The 20747-nt window shown below is 45.2% G+C and overlaps 1 protein-coding gene across 2 annotated transcripts in view; it reads left to right on the plus strand.

The window, feature by feature from the left end:
- Window positions 1–20747, plus strand: part of CREB5 (cAMP responsive element binding protein 5) — a 488110-nt gene that overhangs the window by 174429 nt on the left and 292934 nt on the right. For both annotated transcript variants that reach the window (XM_072651024.1, XM_072651025.1), the window contains exon 5: window positions 3965–4131. In XM_072651024.1, the coding sequence (XP_072507125.1) occupies window positions 3965–4131 (167 nt within the window). The remainder of the gene's footprint in view (window positions 1–3964; window positions 4132–20747) is intronic.

Genomic DNA, 20747 nt, shown 5'->3' on the forward strand with positions numbered 1-20747 from the left:
GAGTCACCAACTATATTGCTAGAAAGAGAGGAAGCTGCTATTTCCAATGTCCTGTCCAGGTGTTAAAATGTTTTATCTTTGTATCTTCAGTAGGTGCTTAATAATTGCTTGTCAGTTGATTGATATATCTTACATTCTCCAGGCTGCAAGTTTAATAATGATGATGATGATGATGACTCAATTATCAGTCATTTGTTTAAGAGCCTTTTAAGTGTAAGGCTAGATGCTGGGGTACATATATAAGCCTCCCTGGAGAAACTTACATACTGTTGGAAGAAACAGCCTGCCCAAAGATGGTCATTCAGTCATTTCAGTCATTTCAGTCATATCTGACTCTTTATGACCCCATTTGGGATTTTCTTGACAGAGATACTTGAGTGATTTGCCATTTCCTTCTCCAGCTCATTTTATAGATGAGGAAAATGAGGCAAACAGGGTAAAGTGACTTGCCCAGGGTCCCCCAACTAGAAGGTGTCTGAGGCTGGATTTGAACTCAGATAGGTGGGCCATCTTGGCACTTTGTCCCTGCTGCATCCAATGGTGCTAGATGGAATCATATTCAGGAAGAAGAGAAAGTGTTTGCCTGCAAAAGAGTGCTGAGGGTAATTAGCCTAAAGGTGAGCTGGAGTCAGATTGTGAATGTGGGAAGTGGCTTGAATCCATGCAACAGAAAGACTGGTTGAAGAATTTGGGGAAACTTGGTTCCCAAATTATATTTGTCCTCCATTGTTGAAGAAGACCATGCCATCAGAGAAATGATGACATGACTTTCACTTGACTTTGTTTTGAGTGAGGGAGGGCTGTGCAGGTCACCAAATAAGAAGAAACAGAAGGAACACACTAGCTGTCTACAACTCTTTATAAGATTGTCATGGAGCAGAGGAGCCTCAAAGGGAAGAAATAGGAGCAGCAGGGGCTGATGACAATGAAGCCAATTTGAGTTTGATGTCGGGAGAAAGTCCTGACCATCTAGTTGTCCCAAAGAGGAAAGAGCTGCCTATGCCTGGAGCCCGTGAGCCCAGATCCTCAGAGGTCTTCAAATAGGGGCTGGGCGATCCCCTGCTGCTGATATTCTAATTGAGGGTCAATATTCTTTTTCAAGTATTCAAGTCGCTGCCGACCCTCAGGTTCTGAGATTCTGTGAATGTGTAACTCAAACGTTTCTTTGTCTTTAATCATTTTTCTTTATTAGATCTCATTGGGATAAAAACAACAAAAATGCTAATTTTCTCTTTTTGTTGATCCTAGACTATCTCCTCCTCATGTTTTTACTCTCACCCAGAGTAATGGTACCCTGGCTCTTCTCATTGTGTTAGGATTTCAGATAGTCCTGTACAGTCCTAGAGGGAGCCTTTGGACTGTGTATGAGAGCACGTGTGTGTGTGTGTGTGTGTGTGTGTGTGTGTATGTGTATGAGCATGCACACACACCCTGGTCAGCCCACAATTTAAGCCAGGTGCCCAGTTTCAGTTAGCCTTTAGAAACCAGAAACCTTGGGAAAGGTGCAACGTGATGGACACCGGCAGCCCCAAGACCACGTATGTTCTCGCCATCATTGAACACGCAGTGCAGGAAATCCCTGCTTTCTGCTGCAGAGCAGGGCTGAGCTATCCCTGGTCCTCCTGGGGAGTAATGCTGGCTTTCCTCTGTGCTAAGCTTTAAAGTGTTCTGGCAGACTTTTCCTCCACTAGCAAATTGGTAATGACATACTATTCCTTCCATGTTCCTCCTCCACAATGCCTTATCAAACTCCTCCCCCTATACACACACACACACACACACACACACACACACACACACACACACACAGTTTTTGTGATCCCCCTTGGTTTAACAGCTCCCCTTGAAATGGGTGACCACAGACTATGGTGGGTGTAGTGCTGTTTGTAGAGTTAGCAGGTATGGGTTTAAATTCTGACCCTGACACTTGGTAGTCATTTGACCTCAAACCAAGCACTTAATCCCTCTGAGCCTGAGAGAGAGAGAGAGAGAGAGAGAGAGAGAGAGAGAGAGAGAGAGAGAGAGAGAGAGAGAGAATGAATTGGTTGAAGCTCTCTATTGCCCCCTCCTCCCCACTTCCCTGTAACCTCTCCTACCTCTAAATCTATTTGCTAAAACTAGTTCTGAACCATTTGGACATCCTTGACCCACTGGGCAGCTAGTCCAGTGAAGCTTAGGGATCCTTCTCAGAAGCATAATTTTTAAAACATAGAATAAAATATATACAGGGTACATCCAAAGGAAACAAATTGAAACAGTCATCAAAATAATTTTTAGAAAACCAAGTTCATAGATCCGGGTTAAGGAGACCTATCATAACACCTAAGACTCTTTTGAACCTTTTTGAAAGGATCATAGTTTCACATATCAACAATCATAGAAGGAACTTCAGAGGTCAAAGGCTCACAGGATTCTAAGTTAAAGTTTTAGGGCTGGCAATGAACTCATGGGTTATCTTAGCCTAATGCTTCATTTTACATATGGGGAAACTGAGGCCCAGGGAAGTGAAATGACCTCTCCAAGGATGTGCAGGTAATAAACTGCAGAATGAGGATTCGAAACAAGGCCCTAAAGTTAACTCTTTTTCCATTGTATTATAGTGCCCTTGCTAAAGAAAGCTTGATCATTCCTTGTTTACTTATTATCCAGCACTTAGCTTGTTGATATGACTTGTTTTCTGGATTTAAAAAATGGCAATAATAATCAACTTTCAGCCTTAAGATATTCTTTAGAATTTCTCTGCCTACTTGGCCTCAGTGAAAATAAACCCTTTTTGCTCCACTACTTTCATTCCAAGTAGAATATAATCTTGTCAAATACACTCCCCAGACTTTATCATGTTTGGGGATTCTAACTCCAGATAGCCATAATTCTCTCCTCATGAGGTTTGGCACCCGTTGTTGCTGCTTATTGCCCTTCTCTAGCCTTGCAGATCATCTCTGAGATTTGCTGAACCTGAAGAATTCATTCCCTTGTGGCCAGTCTGGTGGCCTCTCTGTGGTCTCAAGACCTGCCTGACCAAGTTCAGCCAAGTTCAAGCCACGTCCTTGAAGCATTTCTGACTTAGCAGATGCTGTTGCTCCATCAACATGGCCCTAGAGAGCCCAGGATCACCTCCCCACCATGCAGGGGTGTCACAGGATGATTTTGGGAGAGGAAGAGCAGTCAAGGATTTGTTTAAGATAAATTTACAAGTTCTTTGCATATGAAGGGGACCATACAATACAAAGGAAAGCCCTGAATTTGGAGTCAGATCCCAACTCAGCCACTTAGCTCCAAGTCCTTTCATTTCTCTTTCCTTCAGTTTCTTCATCTGAAAAGTGAAGGGATTAGACTAGTTGACCGTCAGAAATTCCTTCCAGACTTTGGTCTCTAAGTAAGTGTCCTGGATCTTTACAGTTATAAAGCTAAAAAGGGGTGGCTGGATCTTTGTAGATCTTAGTGCATACACTTTGTATTACGTCTGGGTCATCCCCTTTCCCTGGGCTCTTGGGCCTCATTGTGGACTGTCCTGTGGCCAGCAAGGTGTCAGTTTCATGAAATGCCATCTGTGCTCTCTGTGAAGTGGACAGAGACCATGAAAGGGGCAGCATGCTGGTCATTCAAAGCCAGCTGCAGGTTTGATGGGAACTCACCACAAAAAACTCACTTTCCAGTGTGGTATTTATGATGCCAAATCAGAGATATGTGTACGAGATGTCTCTAATATAAATCTCATGTCAGTGTAAGCAAAGCAATTAACAGACTTCCAGGTATTTTCATGTTTCCTATTGTCAATGAAACCAGTTGTACTTTGTTCTGTCCCAGTGGGTAGTGCTGATAAGATGTATTGGCTCAAGTTTTGTCAGGGGCCAATAACTCTCTGTCTGGGAGACACTGTGAGATTCCTAATTTTGGACTTGCAGACCATGAACACAGAATGAAATATTGATTTCCCTCCCTCTTCCCCTCCTTCTCTGGGCAGACTATCCCAATGCACAATGCAGTTGGCGGAGCGATGCCAGGGCCTCATCAGCTGGGCACCACACGGATGCCCAACCACGACACCAGCGTTGTGATTCAGCAGGCCATGCCCTCCCCCCAGTCCAGCTCTGTGATCACGCAGGCACCTTCCACAAACCGTCAGATCGGGTAAGGAGAGGTTGGAGGTTGACTCCACATGGGTCTTCATGTTGATTTTATGCAGGGCCTTGATGGGGGGAAATCCTTAGGGTTTTCTTTGCCCATCTCCCAAGGCAGGACCCCACTGAAGTTTTGATCCATTCTGGGAGAGAGTTTTGATCACCTAGAGATATTGCCAAGCAGGGGACTGATAATAAGGCAATATTTTTTGTCAATGTCATATGTATTCCTGGATTTTGTAAGCGATTAGTCTGGTGCACTACTTCTTTGAGATTACAGAGAAATTTAAAGAGGCCAGGATCAGCGTTCCAGCCAACTGAGTGTCGGTGGTGCAATAATGCACTTGTACAACCCTCCTACCCACATCCAGCTGTCCCTAAGGGAGGCCACTTGGATTCTCTTGTGCCTGGCTCTTCCGCAATTGTTAAGGTTTCTTTATCTCAACCAGCTTCTCTAGGAAGGTAGAACATAACTCTCCTGAGATCCTGATCCTTTGGGAACGGGACAGAGATAAAGAGAAAGAAAAGATCTCTTAACTTTCTCACTGGCCTGAGAATCCTGAAACACTTTTTAAAAAATAGTGGGAGGTTAATGCAGAGCTTGGAGCCTCCAGAGATTGAATGAGCCTTGCCGTCTGTTGACCTTTGAGATATTAAGGAAATGGGGCTGTTGTGAAAAGGTTGGACTAAGAAAACCTAACATGGATCCATTGTCCCAACTGATGAAATGCCAAGGGAATGATCCAGTGAAATGATTGAACTTGCTGGATTAGGATGGAGAAAATCTAGATTCCATTCCCAGTTTTCACACTGACTTGCCATGATTGTGTTGTGTTGTATTGCATTGTGTTGTGTGGTTTGTGGTGTCTCATCTCTTGGAATAGCAATTCTTGAAGAAAAGAATGTAGGATGGTGGACATGACTTTGGGTCCTGAGCCATGTTGTTCTCTCTGCCCTTATCCTGACTCTAGGCCCCTCCTAAGGTCTCTACATTCTTCCTACCTTTAGACCCACCCACCCTATTATCCTAGGTGTTGACCATACACCAAAGCCCTTACACCCTTAGTCCTCAGCTGACCTTGATCCTAGCCATTATGACTTTGAACCAGTCAATTTAAACTCTCATTGGCTCAATTTTTCATTGGGTAGAATGGGGGTAATAGTCTTGTCTTTCCTATCCCACTTGGATGGGAACATAAAATAAATTAAGAGTTTGGGAGCTGTAGGTTAAGAGATTTAAATGCCCTTGAATTTTTACTTTGTTTTAGATTTTGCTTTGTGTATATGATAAGGTCAGGAGTACAAATGTTTCTCTCTCCTGCTCAACACCTCAGCATCATACTCTCCTCTAACCCACCTGGGTTTTGGGGGAGAGGGAGTTCAGACTTCACACAGTTTCTACATAACTTTGGTCCCTCTTGAATTCTTAGGAAGAAACACACACACACACACACACACACACACACACACACACACACACACACACACACACACACACACACACACATACACATCCCAAACCTGGCAATTTGCTTGTATTACTACATATGAAGAATAGGTGAATGCTATTTCCCAGAACCCTCTGGGTAAGATGGTGAAAGACAGATTGGTGTTAGGGGCTGTACCAGATCAGGCAGGCTTGCTGAGTAGGGAGCATGGGGCCGCCACCACCCCATTTGCCGGTGCCCCTGTCTCTTTCTCATCCCTAGATGTTTCCAGGGTGACCCCTCCACATGAGGGGCAGCCCCCATATTTCTCTTTAATAGAAGCCCAGCCTGGGAAGGTAAGCCCTTGTCCTTGGCATCTGTCAGTACGTACGAATATGTTGTGACTCGTGAGGGAAGGCTTGCCATAACAAACCAAAGCACCATAGTTAATGACTACCCACCCATTGGCCATGGGTACCCTGGAGTTTCCATTCAGGATTCAGAAAAGGAGACTGTCCAGCTGAATGCCTGGCTTTGTTTGGAGAGGCCATGAGGCCGAATGAGCAAATGCTTCTCCTGTTAAAGATGTCTTTTCTCCCATAAAAGCTTTGGGAGCCAAGGCCAGAACCTGTAATCCTCCCAGGGTGGGGTGGGCTCATTAAAGACAGGCAAACGCCTCCATCTCAAGTGACTGTTTCCCTGTAGTGGCTGGGCCCATGGAGAAACAAGTCAGAGTTATGTTGGGTAATTATAATCATTTTATTTTTCCTTCCAGGGGGGGAAAGAAAAGAAACGTAAATTGTGCTGGAGTTTACAAGCAAGTTTTATTGACATTCTTTTGCCCCACCCCCCAGGTCTCCTGCTATGCACCCCAACAGCCCCTGAGAGACCTTCAGCTATTGTTGCTGCATAACTAGGCTGGCTCCTGCTCCGGCTGAGCATAGGCTCTCTCTTTCAGAGCCCAGTGGCTGGCTTGGGAGTGGATGGGGACGCACTTCGAAATGGGGGCCTCCGAGGCCAAGCCTGGAGGTCTGATGTTATTGTAGCTCTATGAGAGACCTCTGAGAGCCCCTTCTCCATCCATGAGCAGGTTTGCTCCTGAGAATACAAAACCTCCTGACCAGGCCCATCCTATGGTTTGTTCCTAGTCCTGGGCTCCTATGTGTCTTCCCTGGTGTGTCCCAGGAGATAATTGCTGCTTTGGGGATTCTGTCTTGTGCCAAGGCTGGATGCATAGAGTTGCTTCTTTCCTCAACCTGTACCCTTCAGAGCCTACAGTGCAGATTCCAAGAGAGACACCCCAAACCTGACTGGAGAGGCCCTTGAGGCTCAGTAAGGAGTAGCTCATTTCACCAGTGGATTCCATGTTGAGATCTAGGTGGTTTGGAAAAAACCAACAAAAAATCACAGGGATGACTTTCCCTTCTTTATTTCCCCCAGCAAAAAGGAAATGAGCACTTATTTTAAAACTTGAGTTTCCTCTGGAGACTGTGTCTTTAAATGAGCATTTGAAACTGCAGATAGCTTTTTTATTTTATTTTTTTTGTAAGACTGCACAGAACCCATATTGTAGTAATATTCTGATTTTTATCACAACCTCAAATATTCAAGTGTCAAAATCTGGCCAAGCCACCTGCAAATGTTTGCAATGGCGACCGGCCAACAAAAACAGCAAACAGCAATGAAAGTCTCCATTCAGGCCCAGGACTCAGAGCAGTGATCCAGCCACGGAGCCTGGCATCCACCTGTGCCCACGCACAGCTCGCTGCTGCAGCCGAGGGGCATGGGCCCAGCTGGGCTTTGGGGCCAGAGCTTGTCTCCCTTTGTTCTGCACCTCTCGGGTGCCCCCTCAGTCTTCCAGCCAACCCTCTGACTTTGGTGTCTCCTCTGCTCCACCATGTCTTCCCTTCCCTATGAAGGTTTGGGGAGTCTTGGAAGACTTGGAAAGAGTGACGGGATGCTGGTGCATAGGGGAGGCTTCCTGGGACAGTACAGAGACATCGCTCTCAGGCCTTACGTGAGCTTGGCTACTGAGCAGGCCCTGAGCCAGACCAGCCCCAAATGGGGGGTGAAAGGCAGAAAGCCATAGTACTAATAGTCAGAGAAACCTGGGGGGCCTGGCTCACACCCATCCCTTCCCCAGCCCTCCAGCCTCCTCTCTGGGCCCAGTGCAGAGCAAGTGGTGATATTCTCACTGACACAAACTTGCAGGCTAGTATAAATATCCTAACTGTAGTTATGTGGTTAGGCAGTCTAGAATAAGACTGAGAAATAGCTCTGGAGTGTGGGAGGCATCCTCCAACTAGTAAGTACTTGTGCTTACTCTGGTGCCAGGAAGGGTGCCTTTGGCTGATTGATGGCGCAGGGTTGGGAGGGCGGTGCCACAGATGGAAAAAAGAGAACCCATGAGCTGAGGGGGAGAAAACTGGGGTGGAAGGAGGTATTTGTTAAAAACACATGAGAAATAAAAGAATGAATGAGTGAATAGAAAAACAGAAAATAAAATTAAAAAAAACCAACAACACATGAAGCCAGGTCAGCTCTAAACCATGATAGAGTTTGAGGACCTGGGTTCAGATTTTGGCTTTGCCAAAATCACCTGTGTGATGATCTAGGGTTACTGGCTCATGGTACAGATCAGGTCAGAGGATGCATGGAAAGATGGTGGAGGAGTAGCTCATCGTTCTTTCTCTCTTTCCTTCTGGTAGCTAGTGCTCAGGCAAGTTAGCGGTTGTAAGAATGATAACAATAAAATAATAATATTTAATAATATTATTATATTCATTATGATATTATATTATATATAATATAATAGCATGTGTGATTATGTCTAATATACATATATTATATAATTATGTTAATTATATTACATATATCATAGATTTACATTTAAATATACCCCTTTATTATATATGAACAAATACAGATATATTTATATTATATACAATAATTTGATTGTGCTATTATAAAATAACTATGATTTTAGCTAAATTTTATATAGCACCTATTATATGTTAGAATATACATTGTGTTATACTATGCTAAGGAAGTGCTTTACAAATTCGAATTTCATTTGATCTTCATAACGGTCCTAGGAGATAGGCACTGTTTTTATCCCCATTTTACAGATGAGGAAACCAAGGCAAATAGAGATTAAGTTACTTGCCCAGGGTCACAAGCTTATAAGTATCTGAGGTCAGATTTGAACTCAAGTCTTCCTGCCTCCAGACCTAGGACTCTCTTTAATTACACCACCTAGCTGTCCCCAAATGTCAGAATAGATGGATTGAATGCTTATGTTTCTTCTAGTGGTCACTGGGTGACTGATTGACAATTGGATTGCTTATAAGGGGAATTGTTTTCATGTGGTCCCCTGGCTCCACCAATCGTAGTAGTTAATGGTCAGTTGGGTTGGTGACCACGTCAGAATAGGAGGCTCAGATGCCTAATTTGTCCTTATCACATAGATGACCGTTATCTACCAGCAGCCTCCCTCTCACATGGGTTGGCTTATGGTTGGTTATGTAGGTGGCAGCAAGTGTCCAGAGAGGTGGACTTGCCACTTTTGCCTAGTAGCTGCTGGCTTTACAGGCTGAGTAGGTGGCCTGGATTTACTCTCCTCTGGAAGATGAATGAGCAAATGTAGCTGAGATCTGATGCTTCTTCGAGAGAGAAGTAAGGAAAACTCAGGATCCCCAAAGACAATCATGTACGTGGGACTCAGCCAAGGAGATGAAGAACATGATAGAAACTCCCTGAGGATTCTTTGGTTTTGACTGATGTCTCATCGCAGGGCTCAGGGAAATTCCATTTGGAATCCCCACAATTGTGCCTTTGCCCAAAGGAGGCACTTGGGTCCAGAACTTAACTTCCCATTGTCCACATCTCCAAGGGAGTTGGGAAAATGAACCACTGCAACCGGTGTTAGGGGAAATCATTCTTGACAGTGAGACTTTTAGAAGTCTAATGCCATGAATGCTCACATTGAAGTCAAGCATTTGGGAAATATGGTATGTGGAGAGCCTGTTCCACAGTGGATGGTCTTTTAAAGGCAGTGGATTACCAAGGTAATTTCATGGAAATGGAAGTAGCTATGTTGTATGGTGCATAGAATGCTTGACTTGGAGTCAGGAAGACCAGTTGGAATCCTGCCTCACACATTAACTGGATAACCCTGGGGAAGTCACATAGACTCTGTGATACTCAGTTTCCTTATCTGTAAAATCCAGATAATAACAGCACTTACCTCCTAGGGTTATCCTGAAGGACAAATAAGAGAATATATAGAAACCTCAACATATCAAATAAATGTTAGTCATCCTCATCATCATCTTTATTGTCATTTTACTTTAGAACCTAGAAGTTGGTTCTATAAGACATATGTACGAAGCCTGCTTGGAGATCTTCTAAATTTTCAACCTATGATATAGACATTATTAGGTACTCATTTATATGAACACTAATAACTTCAAGTCAACAAGAAAGTGTTACATGCCTGCTACATTCCAGTACCAAACAATGGGAATCAGAAACAAAACCAAAATACGATCTCTTCCCTCCCTCAAGGAGTTAACATTCCATTCTGCACATATTACATGAAGAGACATGGAGAAATGTCAAGTAATTTCTCATTTGCCCTACCCCCAGTCACCCCTGCGAGACAGGTTACATAATCTTTGAGTCAATTATTCCCCAGACTTCAAGCTGGAAAGCCCCTTTGAAGTCACCTAGTCCAACTGTCTTGTTTTATCAATGAGGAGATTGTCATCTAGAAATGTTAACGTGACCTGCCCAGCTTGTTTGTAAGTGCCAGGGTCAGGATCTGAACTCAGGTCTTAAAAATTGGCTTGCTATCCAAAGAAGGAAATGTGAGTGATGGCGTTCTCAACAACGGCCCAAATGGAGATGGTGGTTTAAAATAAAGGAGGCACCAAGAGCCCTGCTTCCCCACCTGCCGACCAGGATAGTTCAGTTGTTCCCATGGCTTGGATCCCGTCTCCTATCCCTGGCCCCGTCTTCCCAGCCAAGACCACTTGGAAGCCATCCCAAGTAATTGAGACCAGGAACCATAGTTTCCTGCTTTGCGATTGACAGAATATCCCGGCTGAGAGCATGACTTTATTGTTAGAACACTGCTGGATATTTCACAGCCCTGGGAACATTTATGAGATCTCGTCAGGGGGATGTTTGAGAGAAGGGTCCAGGGATTGGCCATATGGCTCCCGTTAAATCCCCATGCAAGGCGTTGAGAAGTTACCTTGGAGAAGAAGCCTAACAGGCACTTGGCTTGCAGATTTTTATGTGTGGAACAAAACCTTTAAGTACTGAGGCCCGTTGAAATATAATGCCTCTTAACATCCCAAAGTTGTAGCAGAGCAGAGCTTTTAGGCCAGATGACTGGGGTGTGGTCAAGGGTGTGGCCTTTGGCTGGGCAACATGAAATGGCACAAGTGATTGAGGTCCTGGTGCTCAGACCTGGAGAGCAGGCTGATGGGAAGTGGCCCGAATACCCTCAGCAATGACTTTGGGAGGGAGCGTGGCAGAGTTGAATATGTCAAGAGGGGATTCTTGTCCAGAAGTGGATCAGATTCAACGTTTGCTGAGGTCCTTTCTGGCTCTGAGATTCTGTAACGGCACTTTCCAGACTTTAGATTAAAAATCAGGTATCCCCAAAGTCTTAGTGTGGTTCTTAAGCCCATGCTAAGACTTTTGGGACATTCTGTATGAAGGCATCTTCTGGTGTAGTTATGTTTACAACCCTCACCTGAGTCAGGGAGCATCACCAGCTGATTGTCCCTGTCTTGAAGCTGCCCCACATTTAGTCTTTTCGATCCTCAAGGAGGGTGCTGGCCCTTGCCTGGGTGAAAGAAGGTAGAAGGAATGCTGGATTCTGGTTTAACTCTGGGTTCAAAAGCCATCTTGGCCACGTGGGAAGGCCAAGTGTGTGAGCAAGACATGGTTGGGTTTTATTAGGAATGAAGCTTCTCATGGGAAACGTCTATCTCAGGGGCTTTGTAAATCTCAAGAGAGAGGCTTGACATAGGGAGCTTAGAGCTCCAGACTTTGAAGCTGAGTTCTAATCCAATTTGTGACGCTTATTAGCTGTGACCTTGGGCAGCCACTTCTCCAAATCCAACTTCCTCCTTTGTAAAATGGGGCAATAATATCCATAATGCCCATTTCACAGAGTTGTACAGATCAGATGAGGTTGTGTGTGGGCAGTCAAATGCTAGCTGATTTAAGCTTGAAAGTCTTAGGACTTCAAAGCTGGGAGGGCCTCTTTTTGATGGTGGGGGGAGGGGAGGAGGGCAAGGCCCTGGAATTTGGATTTACCCAAGCTCAGAGATCTAACTTGAACATTCCTGACTCAAAGGCTGGTAGCCTCCCCTCTATGACATGTTGTATCTGAGCAACTTCCTTCATTCTACTGCTGAGGAAACTGATGACATGCCATGTGGACCAACTCACCCAAAGTCTTGCGGCTACTAAGTGTGGGAGGCAGGATTCCTGATCCCGAGACCAGAATTCAAAGCCCCTGCATCACACTTGTGTTTTGAGAGCAAGCTGCTTGAGGGATGTCCTGCTGAACAGACAGCTTTATTCCGCACACTTAGCTAGCAACTCAGACATGTCTTCTGGAAGTCTTATCCTCTGTGTGTGTGTGTGGACATGTCCCTCATCCTCCTTTTCTAACACCCATAGGCTATAGACACTTTTATATAGTTATCTATCTATGTAATTTTTATATTATATATACATGTGTGTATATACACATATATTCATAATACATGTATGTATACATGCATGTATAAACACATATATGCATGCACATAAATGTATATATGTATGCATAGATAGGTAGATAGATAGATAGATAATAATTAACTGTGACCCAGGGTTGCCCCATATAGACATGGAAAATTCCAGACCCCAGTCATGCATGATCTCTGGCATAATGAAAGAGATGTGGATTAAATAGGAAGTGAGACAGTCATGTGCCAAGGACCTGATGGGGAAGAATCTGAATGGGAATTGTGTCTCTTCCACCTTCCCCTCTGCTTCAGGGAGAGAATTAGTTGGGTGACCTTGGAATTCCAAAAGAAGAATTTTGAGTGTCTCCTTAGCTTGGTGATTGTGGAGCAGGGAGAACTGAATATGACTGGTTGCTGGAAGGACCTCAGAGGCAATCTGGCCCAATGGGTGCTGATGCCCTGAGACCAAAGTGACCTGCTTTGTATCCCACGTAGAGTTAATGGAGTACGAAGGTTTGAACCCAAGTTGTTGGATTCCAAATCCAGGCGTCTTTCCGCTGGGCCACACTAGAGTCACAATAGACTGGGTGGGTGGGATCAATTCAGATTTTTCAGGAGAAATGTTTTGATTTTGCTTTCCATGCTCTTTGAGTTCCCAAAAAATATTTGCAAGGCTCAAGATATGTTCTTTTGGAAGTCATTGCATTACTTATGATGAGAGGTAGGGTAGGGCCACGGAAAGGGTTATGGAAGCCTGGGTTCAAATGTTGGCTCTGACGCTTTTAATTTGATCAGTTATACTTTATTATTTATTTGTTTTCAGGAAGTTGTAAGCAAGCAGACACCAGAGCAAAAAACATCAGAGTGTACGTTGCAGAACAAGCCAGTTTCCCCCATAGGCTTGTAGGCAATGTTTTTGCCCCATACAGCCATGTGAGAGAATGCTGTGTAGACCATAGATTTAGAACTGGGCCATTCAGTCTAACCCCTTCACTTCACAGATGAGGACACTGAGGCCCAAAGAGGCAGGGAGATGTAAAAATTTTGTTTTGTCCCACCATTTTCTGTTATTTGGCAAAGGCCCAAGGCTTTTAACCGGTCCCAATAATCAGTGTTTCCAATGGAATTTTATGAATAAATCTGGTTTGAATGGCTAACTGGTTGGCTCATTCAAGATTCAGAAGTGGGATTATATAGTCCCAGTGGCGAAAGGAAGCTGTGGCTTTTTACTGTTAAGGTGCTACATGTTGTTGGAATTGGCATCTTGCTTCTAGTTTTCAGAGTGAAAAGAGAAGTGAGGCAGACAGAGTGCTAGGTGGAAAGTCAAAAGACTTGAGTTCAAATCTGGTCTCCAACATTTATTAGCTGTGTTACCTTGGACAAATCTCTATCTGCCTCAGGTTCCTCATCTATAAAATGGGGATAATAACAGAGCCTACCTCCCAGAGTTGTGAGGATCAAATGAGATGGGAATTATGAAGCACTTCACAAACCTTTAAGGGTTCTACAGATTATTGTCATTGCTGCTGTTGTTATGTAATCACTTTGTCTATACACCATGGTTGGCTTAAGATAATTCACTCAGAAAACATACAGTGATTCACGGACCATAAATTAACAAATAAGGAAGGATGTTGGCTTGGATGGATGAAAAATAAACTTGGTACCCTGTAGTTTTTGTATAAGTTGAGAGTGGAAAGGGCTTTGAGTTCAGAATCAGAAAGCCTGAGTTAGATCTTGGCTCTGGTACTTAATGTATGTGTGGCATTGGATGATTTGGATGAATTTCTCCTCTCTGACCCTCCATCTCTTTATCTCTCAAATGAAAAGAATGATCTAAATGCTCTAGGGTCCCTTGTTGCTCTACCTCTATGACTCTTTGGTGAGTGAAACTGCCTTTTTCCTCTCCTTAATTCCCCCTTTGTTCAGCCAGAGACAACCACCCAGCTGGGCTCTAGATGGGCACTCGGATTCTCTTCTCTGTCAGACTTCCAGAGATTTGGCCGAATGTTGAAACAGCCAAGAGCTGAGCCGCTAATGTGGTGGGGCAGGGGGTCCAGGACTGGAAAGAGGGGAGGGGGCACCACCAATTTCTCCAAACGATTGGAAAGTGCCTTGTTCTGGGGCTCTTTCGCTGACTGTTGACCAGTTACACAAAATGAACTGCTCCCATAGTTCTCCCATTGTCCAAAAGAAAATTATTTAAGTACAGCTTTGTGAGCCTGGGCTGGTCACCTAACCTCTCTCTGTCTCAATTCACTCATCTGTGAAATGGAGATAATACTGGCACCTCCTTCAGAGGGTTGTTGTGAGAACTAAATGAGGTAATATATGTGAAGCACTTTTGGTGTGTGTGTGTGTGTGTGTGTGTGTGTGTGTATGTGTGTGTGTGTGTATGTGTATGTGTGTGTGTGTGTATGTGTGTGTGTGCATGTGTGTGTGTATGTGTGTGTGTGCATGTGCGTGCGTATGTGTGCGTATGTGTGTGTATGTGTGTGTGTATGTGTGTGTGTGCGTGTGTGCATGTGTGTGTGTGTGTGTGTGTGTGTGTGTGTGTGTGTGTGTAGAGCTCATTTCGGAGAATATTCCCTCCCCCAAATTGAATTCTCTCTGACTTAAAACCAAGAAAAATAATTAAACAGAAACATTAGATAGCATGATCTAGTCTGACTGTGTACAAGCCATTCTGCCCTGGTAGCTCCCCAACTCTCTGCTGAAAGTGGGGAGACAAATGCCCTTCTTTGATCTCCAGGACCATTGCTGGTTCCTTTCAGTGTTCTTTTCACTTCTACTATTGCAGATGTTGTGAATATTGTTCACTTGGTGCTATCCATGGCACTGGGCATCACGAGGGGCCCTGGCCAATGGCACTTCATTGCTAATTCTGCTTTCTCCCCATAATTCCTCTCCAACCCCTCCCCTGGGGGGACCTTCCCCCTCTCCCTTCCTGCTCTCCTCCATGCATCAGCTTTCCCCATTAGGATGTAAGCTCCTTTAGGGCAGGAGACTGTCTTGTTTGCTTGTATTTGTATTTCCAGCCCTTAGCATAGTGCCTGGCACATAGTAAGTGGTTAATAAGTGATTTCTCTCTTCTCCTCCTTCTCCTCCTCATCCTTCTTCTTTTCCCTCTCTTTCCCTCACTCCTCCTTTCCTCCTTCTCTCTCTGTCTCTATATCTATCAATATATCTGTTATCTCTATCATATCTATTTATCTATCATCCATCCGTCTGTCTATGTAGATTGAGGCCAGCACTAGCCTCAGTGTCCAAAGACCTGGCCTTTGTCCCACCTTCCTGTATGACTTTGGATAAGTTCCCTGACTTCCCTTGGCTTCTGTTGCCCCATTTACAGGATGAAAGGGTCACTCTAAGTCTCATCCAACTCAGTGATCCCATGCCTCTGAATCAAGGCTGTTTCCTTGATTCTACTTGGCGAGAGAGTATTCTTTTAAATAAGCAGCCCTCTATTCCAGATGCCCTCCTATATGGTAGGTAAATCCCTCACAAAGAAGTAGGGGTGTGGCAATGATGTCCTCCACCGTTATGGGAGCAGCCCCACTGAATGTGCTTTCCCTGATCTGGTTAACAGTTACCGAGCTATCTCTGTTCTGTGGTCAATGGCTTCCTCTGTGCTCAGGCGAGGTCTCAGGGGACATGGCATGATGGGGATCTGATCAGCATGGGTTAGGCAAAGTGCTGAGATTACCCAGATCCCAGCTTTGCCACTTCCTAGCCACATGACCTGGAGGTTGGCCATACCCATTCCCAACTCCATACCTTCCCTTGTTCAGCCCTCAGTTTCCTCACCTGTAAAATGGGGACATTAATACCCAAAGAATCTTACTAGGTCAGGTGAGTCTTAAATAGGCTGGCACTGAGCACGGTGCCAGACGCACAGTAGGTGCTAGACAAACACTTGGTGATTGATTTACTGATTGTTTAAGGTGGTTCTCAGCCACCCACTGGAAGTGCTGAGGAAGGTCGGTATTTTGCCCAGTTTCGGTGCATGAACATGTTTGTTTGTGTGAGACCTTAGGCAAAAAGCTCGTGAAACATGGGCTGCTCTGCCCGAAGCCACAAGCGGCTGCCCAACCCTGCATCTGGATCCAAGGTGCTTTGCACAGTACCTGGCACATAGTAGGCACCTAATTATTGTTAGCTAAGAAATGCTAAGTGACTGATTAGGAGTCAGGCTCCTCAGGGCTCCTCCCAGCAGCTGTCAGAATTCAGGAGACTGAGCAGTCCCTACGAGGGCTGGGTCCTGTCTTTGTTGTACACTTTTCATGCCTGTAGACTTTCAGATAGGATGAAAGAAAAATGCAAAGCATGATTGAGTATGGTTGCTTTGGAAGCATTTTAAAAATGAAATGTTACTGATACTTTTTTTGACATCACAGTCATTTCCGGGTATTATTACCCGGGTATCTATGTACCAGGTACTGCGCTAAGCTCTTTACAAATATGATCTCATTTGATCCTCACAGTAAGTGGGTGCTGTTATGATCCTCATTTTGCAGATGAAGAAACTGAGGCCCAGTGATATGCCTTGGGGTGCCCTTCCCCACCCAATCCCATCTCTTTGGTCATTTAAACCCTCCTTTGTACTAAAGAAAAACAGTTAAGTAAAAACAGTTGAGCTGGTGACCACACCTGGCATGCATACAGCATCCTGCCCAAATAGTCCCGTCTGTGTCGTAAGAGGAGGGAAGCAGGAATAAAGGGTGGCATGCTATTCATGGAGTCTTGCCCCCATCATTGATTAGCCATGCATCCCTGGGCAAATCACTTAGTGTGTCTCAGACTCAAGCTTGCTCATCTTTAAAGGGGGGATAATGATCATTCCTCCTTCGGAGGGTTGTTGTGGAGTCAAATGATTTAGCTAACACATGGGAGGCATTTTTTGGACCCCAAAGTGCCAACTAAATGCTAGTTCTCCTCATCCTCCTCACCCTCATTGGCACTAATTGTTCTTCAGAAACATTCTGATCCTTTGGGAACCCTCTCTACCTCTTGCTCAATCATAGGTTATGAGTCAATTTGCCTTTTTTTTTCTTTTCAGCCACATTCCTTTCACTTGCTTGAATTTCACTGTTGGGTCCCTAGCATGGTACTTGGACATTGTAGGGGCATAATAAATGCTTGTTAATCTGGAATGAATTAACTGAAATTCAAAGAGCAAGTTAATAATCAGAGGGAATTTCATCCCAGGACTAGACTCTGGCTAGGAAGGGTGGTGGTAAAGATGTCCAGGATGGAGGAGCTTCCTATCTGTGCCAATAGTGGACTCTGAGAGACTCAGTTTTTTCCATCTGTCAAATAAATCAGTAATTATTGCTTTTAACTCAAGAGTGTGCCTGTGATCTGTGTGCTGACTCAGTATGAGGAAGCTTGATATTGAGGAGAAAGCATGGATCTTGGGTTCAATTCCTGGCTCTTAAAAGCGGGGTAACCCAAGGGCAAATCACTGGGCTTCAGTTTCCTTATCTGCAAAGTGAGGTTAATAACAGGGCCTATCTGCCAGGGCTTTGTAAAGACCAAATGAGATCAGATTTGCAAAGAGGGGCACAGTGCTTGGGACAGAGTAAGCTCTCAATAAAACCTTCTTCTCCCCTTCCCCTCACTGCTTTATAGAGTAATTAGGAGGCAAGAAAGAACTTTTGAAATCTTTGATTTATATATTCACTCATATGTTTATTCATCATTCCTTCATTTGTTTATAGTGAGCAGGACCTGTGATTTCATGGGTGACTCCTTCACCAGTGCAGACAGGCAGCATTTCATAGCGGTTAGGGAGCTGGTGTTATATTCAAGGAGACCAGAGTTCAAGTCCCAGCTCCAGTAGCCTCCTGGCTGAGTAGCTCGGGTCAAGCTTTTCAACCTCTCAGGGGCGGGGAATTTCTCCTGCTGACCTCCAGACCCTGAGAAATGTGAAGGACTGTGGTGAGACAGTCAGTTGCCATGCCAGGCTGTTGGGAAGAAAGTGCTTGTAAGAGGAGACTGGGGACATGATGACGATGGTGATGGCAACGGTGATGAAAGTGATGAAGGTGATGATGGTGATAAAGATCATGAAGGTAATGAAGATGATGATTATGCTGATGCTTCTGAAGATGATGAGGATGAAGGTGAAGATGGTGGCCAGCACTTAGGTGGCACTTTAGGTTTGCAAAGCCCTTCCCATGTGTTCTCTCACTTGTTGCTCACAACAGCTCTGTGCGTGTAATTGGATGAGGGGACATGATAGAAATGAGCGTTGGAATCAGCCTGACGCCCTTTCGCTCTACTTCCATTTTCTCTGGGCTCCCTCGAGCCCCGTGTTGAACAGAGCTTTATAGCTGCAGATGGAGGATATGCACCTGAATCCCAGGCCTGCCCAATCCATGTGACTGTGGGCAGTCAACTACACCTTTGTGAGTGTCCTCTTCATCCTCTGTCCATAAAGGGAGTTAGGCCAGATGACCTCTGAAATCTGACTCTTCTAGCTATAGGTGAAATGAAAAGCTATAGGCCTAAGTAGCCAGTGTGGTCAGTGGCTGTGGAGTCAGAGGCCATGGGTTCCAGGTCTACCTCTGACACTAACTACCTATGTGACCTTAGTCAAGTCATTCACCTTTCCTGAGACTCAGTTTCCTCAGCTGTAAAATGAGGGACTTGGGCTACATAGTCTCTGAGGTCCTTTCTGGCTCTAAATCCATGGTCCTGTGACCCATCATAGGAGGCAGACAATTGTCCTGGGAGGTGGGTGCTATTATTATCCCCTTTTTACAATGGATGAAACTGAGGCACACAGAGATGAAGTGACAAACTTCTCTTATTTTTGCTTCAAAGCTGCCAGACTCTTGGGGGAGCAGGACACTGCTTTCTCTCTCTGTTCCTCTCTCTGCCTTGTGATTCAGGAAGCCTAGACTCAAAGCCTCTTTAGCCAACCATGCATCTCAGATAAGGTTTGCAAGGCAACCTCACACACTGGGACTCAGTGAACTGAGGCTGGAAACATCTTGGGGGAATAGGACCCAGGGAAACACTGTCATAGCGAGCCATTCTTTCCACCCTGATTTTCCCTTGGAGAATGAGCTGGTTCCCTGCCAAAGTCTACTCCCCAGATGCAGGCAGGGGCATGTGGGACCAGCGAGGTATACCCTCAGGTATGGTGTCTAAAAAGCCCCGGCTCTTCTGCTTTACCCCCGCCTACTCCTTTTGGTGGTGGTGGTTGGTAGGGGGCGGCACAGGAACTGCTGAGTCAACCCCCTGGGGGCAGCAGGGGCACCTGTGATGAAAGCTGCTGACTCAAGGCCTCACCACCCACCAGCTTCCAGCCTGGCTGCCAGACCCTCCTTCACTCAGCCCCCTGAGCAGGCTGCTCTCCCAGGGCCAGGGAACAGGCAGGAAGGGCATTGCATTGACCCTGGTTCAAGGAAGACCAAGGGAATCTGAGCAGTGGAATACCAAGCCTCTTAGTCAGGATGGAGAGAGCCTGGGACAGGTCTTAGCCCATGTGTATCCCTGCCCAAACTTTACTTAATCTCTCTTTTGGGGACCCTCCTGGCTTCAGAATGATTATCAATAATAACTGTTTCTCTTTCCCTCTCAGCTTGATTTACTTATTTTTTTCTTTTGTTCATTAAACCCATTGCATCCTGGGCCTTCTCCAGTCATCCTTATGAATATCTGGTCACTGGATCCAGATGGCTCTGGAGGGTAAAGTGAGGCTGGCGACCTGCACAGCCCCTCCTCACTCGAAGCAAAATCAAGTGCAAGTCATGTCATCATTTCTCTGATGTCATGGTCTTCTTCGAAAAGGAAGGATGAATACAGACAGACAGTACCACATGCTCAGGAGGGAGAAATTGCCATACAGGGATGGATGGCCTCAGTGTCCACTGGAACCGTCACTGTCCTTGTAATTTGTGGAGGTCGTTTTAGTGTATCTATATATACTATAGACACATATATGTCGACACCCACCCAGAAAAGGAGAAGGGGAAGGAAGGTGGAAGCAGAGTGGTAGAGATATGGAGGAGGGGGGAGAGGGGGGGAAGAGAGAGAGAGAGAGAGAGAGAGAGAGAGAGAGAGAGAGAGAGAGAGAGAGAGGGAGGGAGGGAGAGAGGGGAGAGAGAGAGAGAGAGAGATTCTTCATTCTGATACCCTAATTTGGCAGATCAGAAAACTAAGTGTCTGAAGTAGATTTGGATTCATCTCTTGACCCCACCTTTACTCATTGGGTCATCTGGTTGCCTTGAGGTATATCTGTGCATTTACATAGATGGAGGCATGTGCCCCAAGGTGCATGTCTCTGTATGTAGACAGTCAGTGTCGTGCACCATGAGATAGGCTCTTTGAGTGACTGCCCCCAGATAAGTCCGCGCACAGTAGGCCTTCCCATTTCAGCCAGCCAGTGCTCCTTGCTGCTCCTTGCCTGTAATGTTCCATCTCCCACTTCTCGCACT

This window comes from Notamacropus eugenii, chromosome 3 (assembly GCF_028372415.1).
Source record: "Notamacropus eugenii isolate mMacEug1 chromosome 3, mMacEug1.pri_v2, whole genome shotgun sequence".
Taxonomy (NCBI): domain Eukaryota; kingdom Metazoa; phylum Chordata; class Mammalia; order Diprotodontia; family Macropodidae; genus Notamacropus; species Notamacropus eugenii.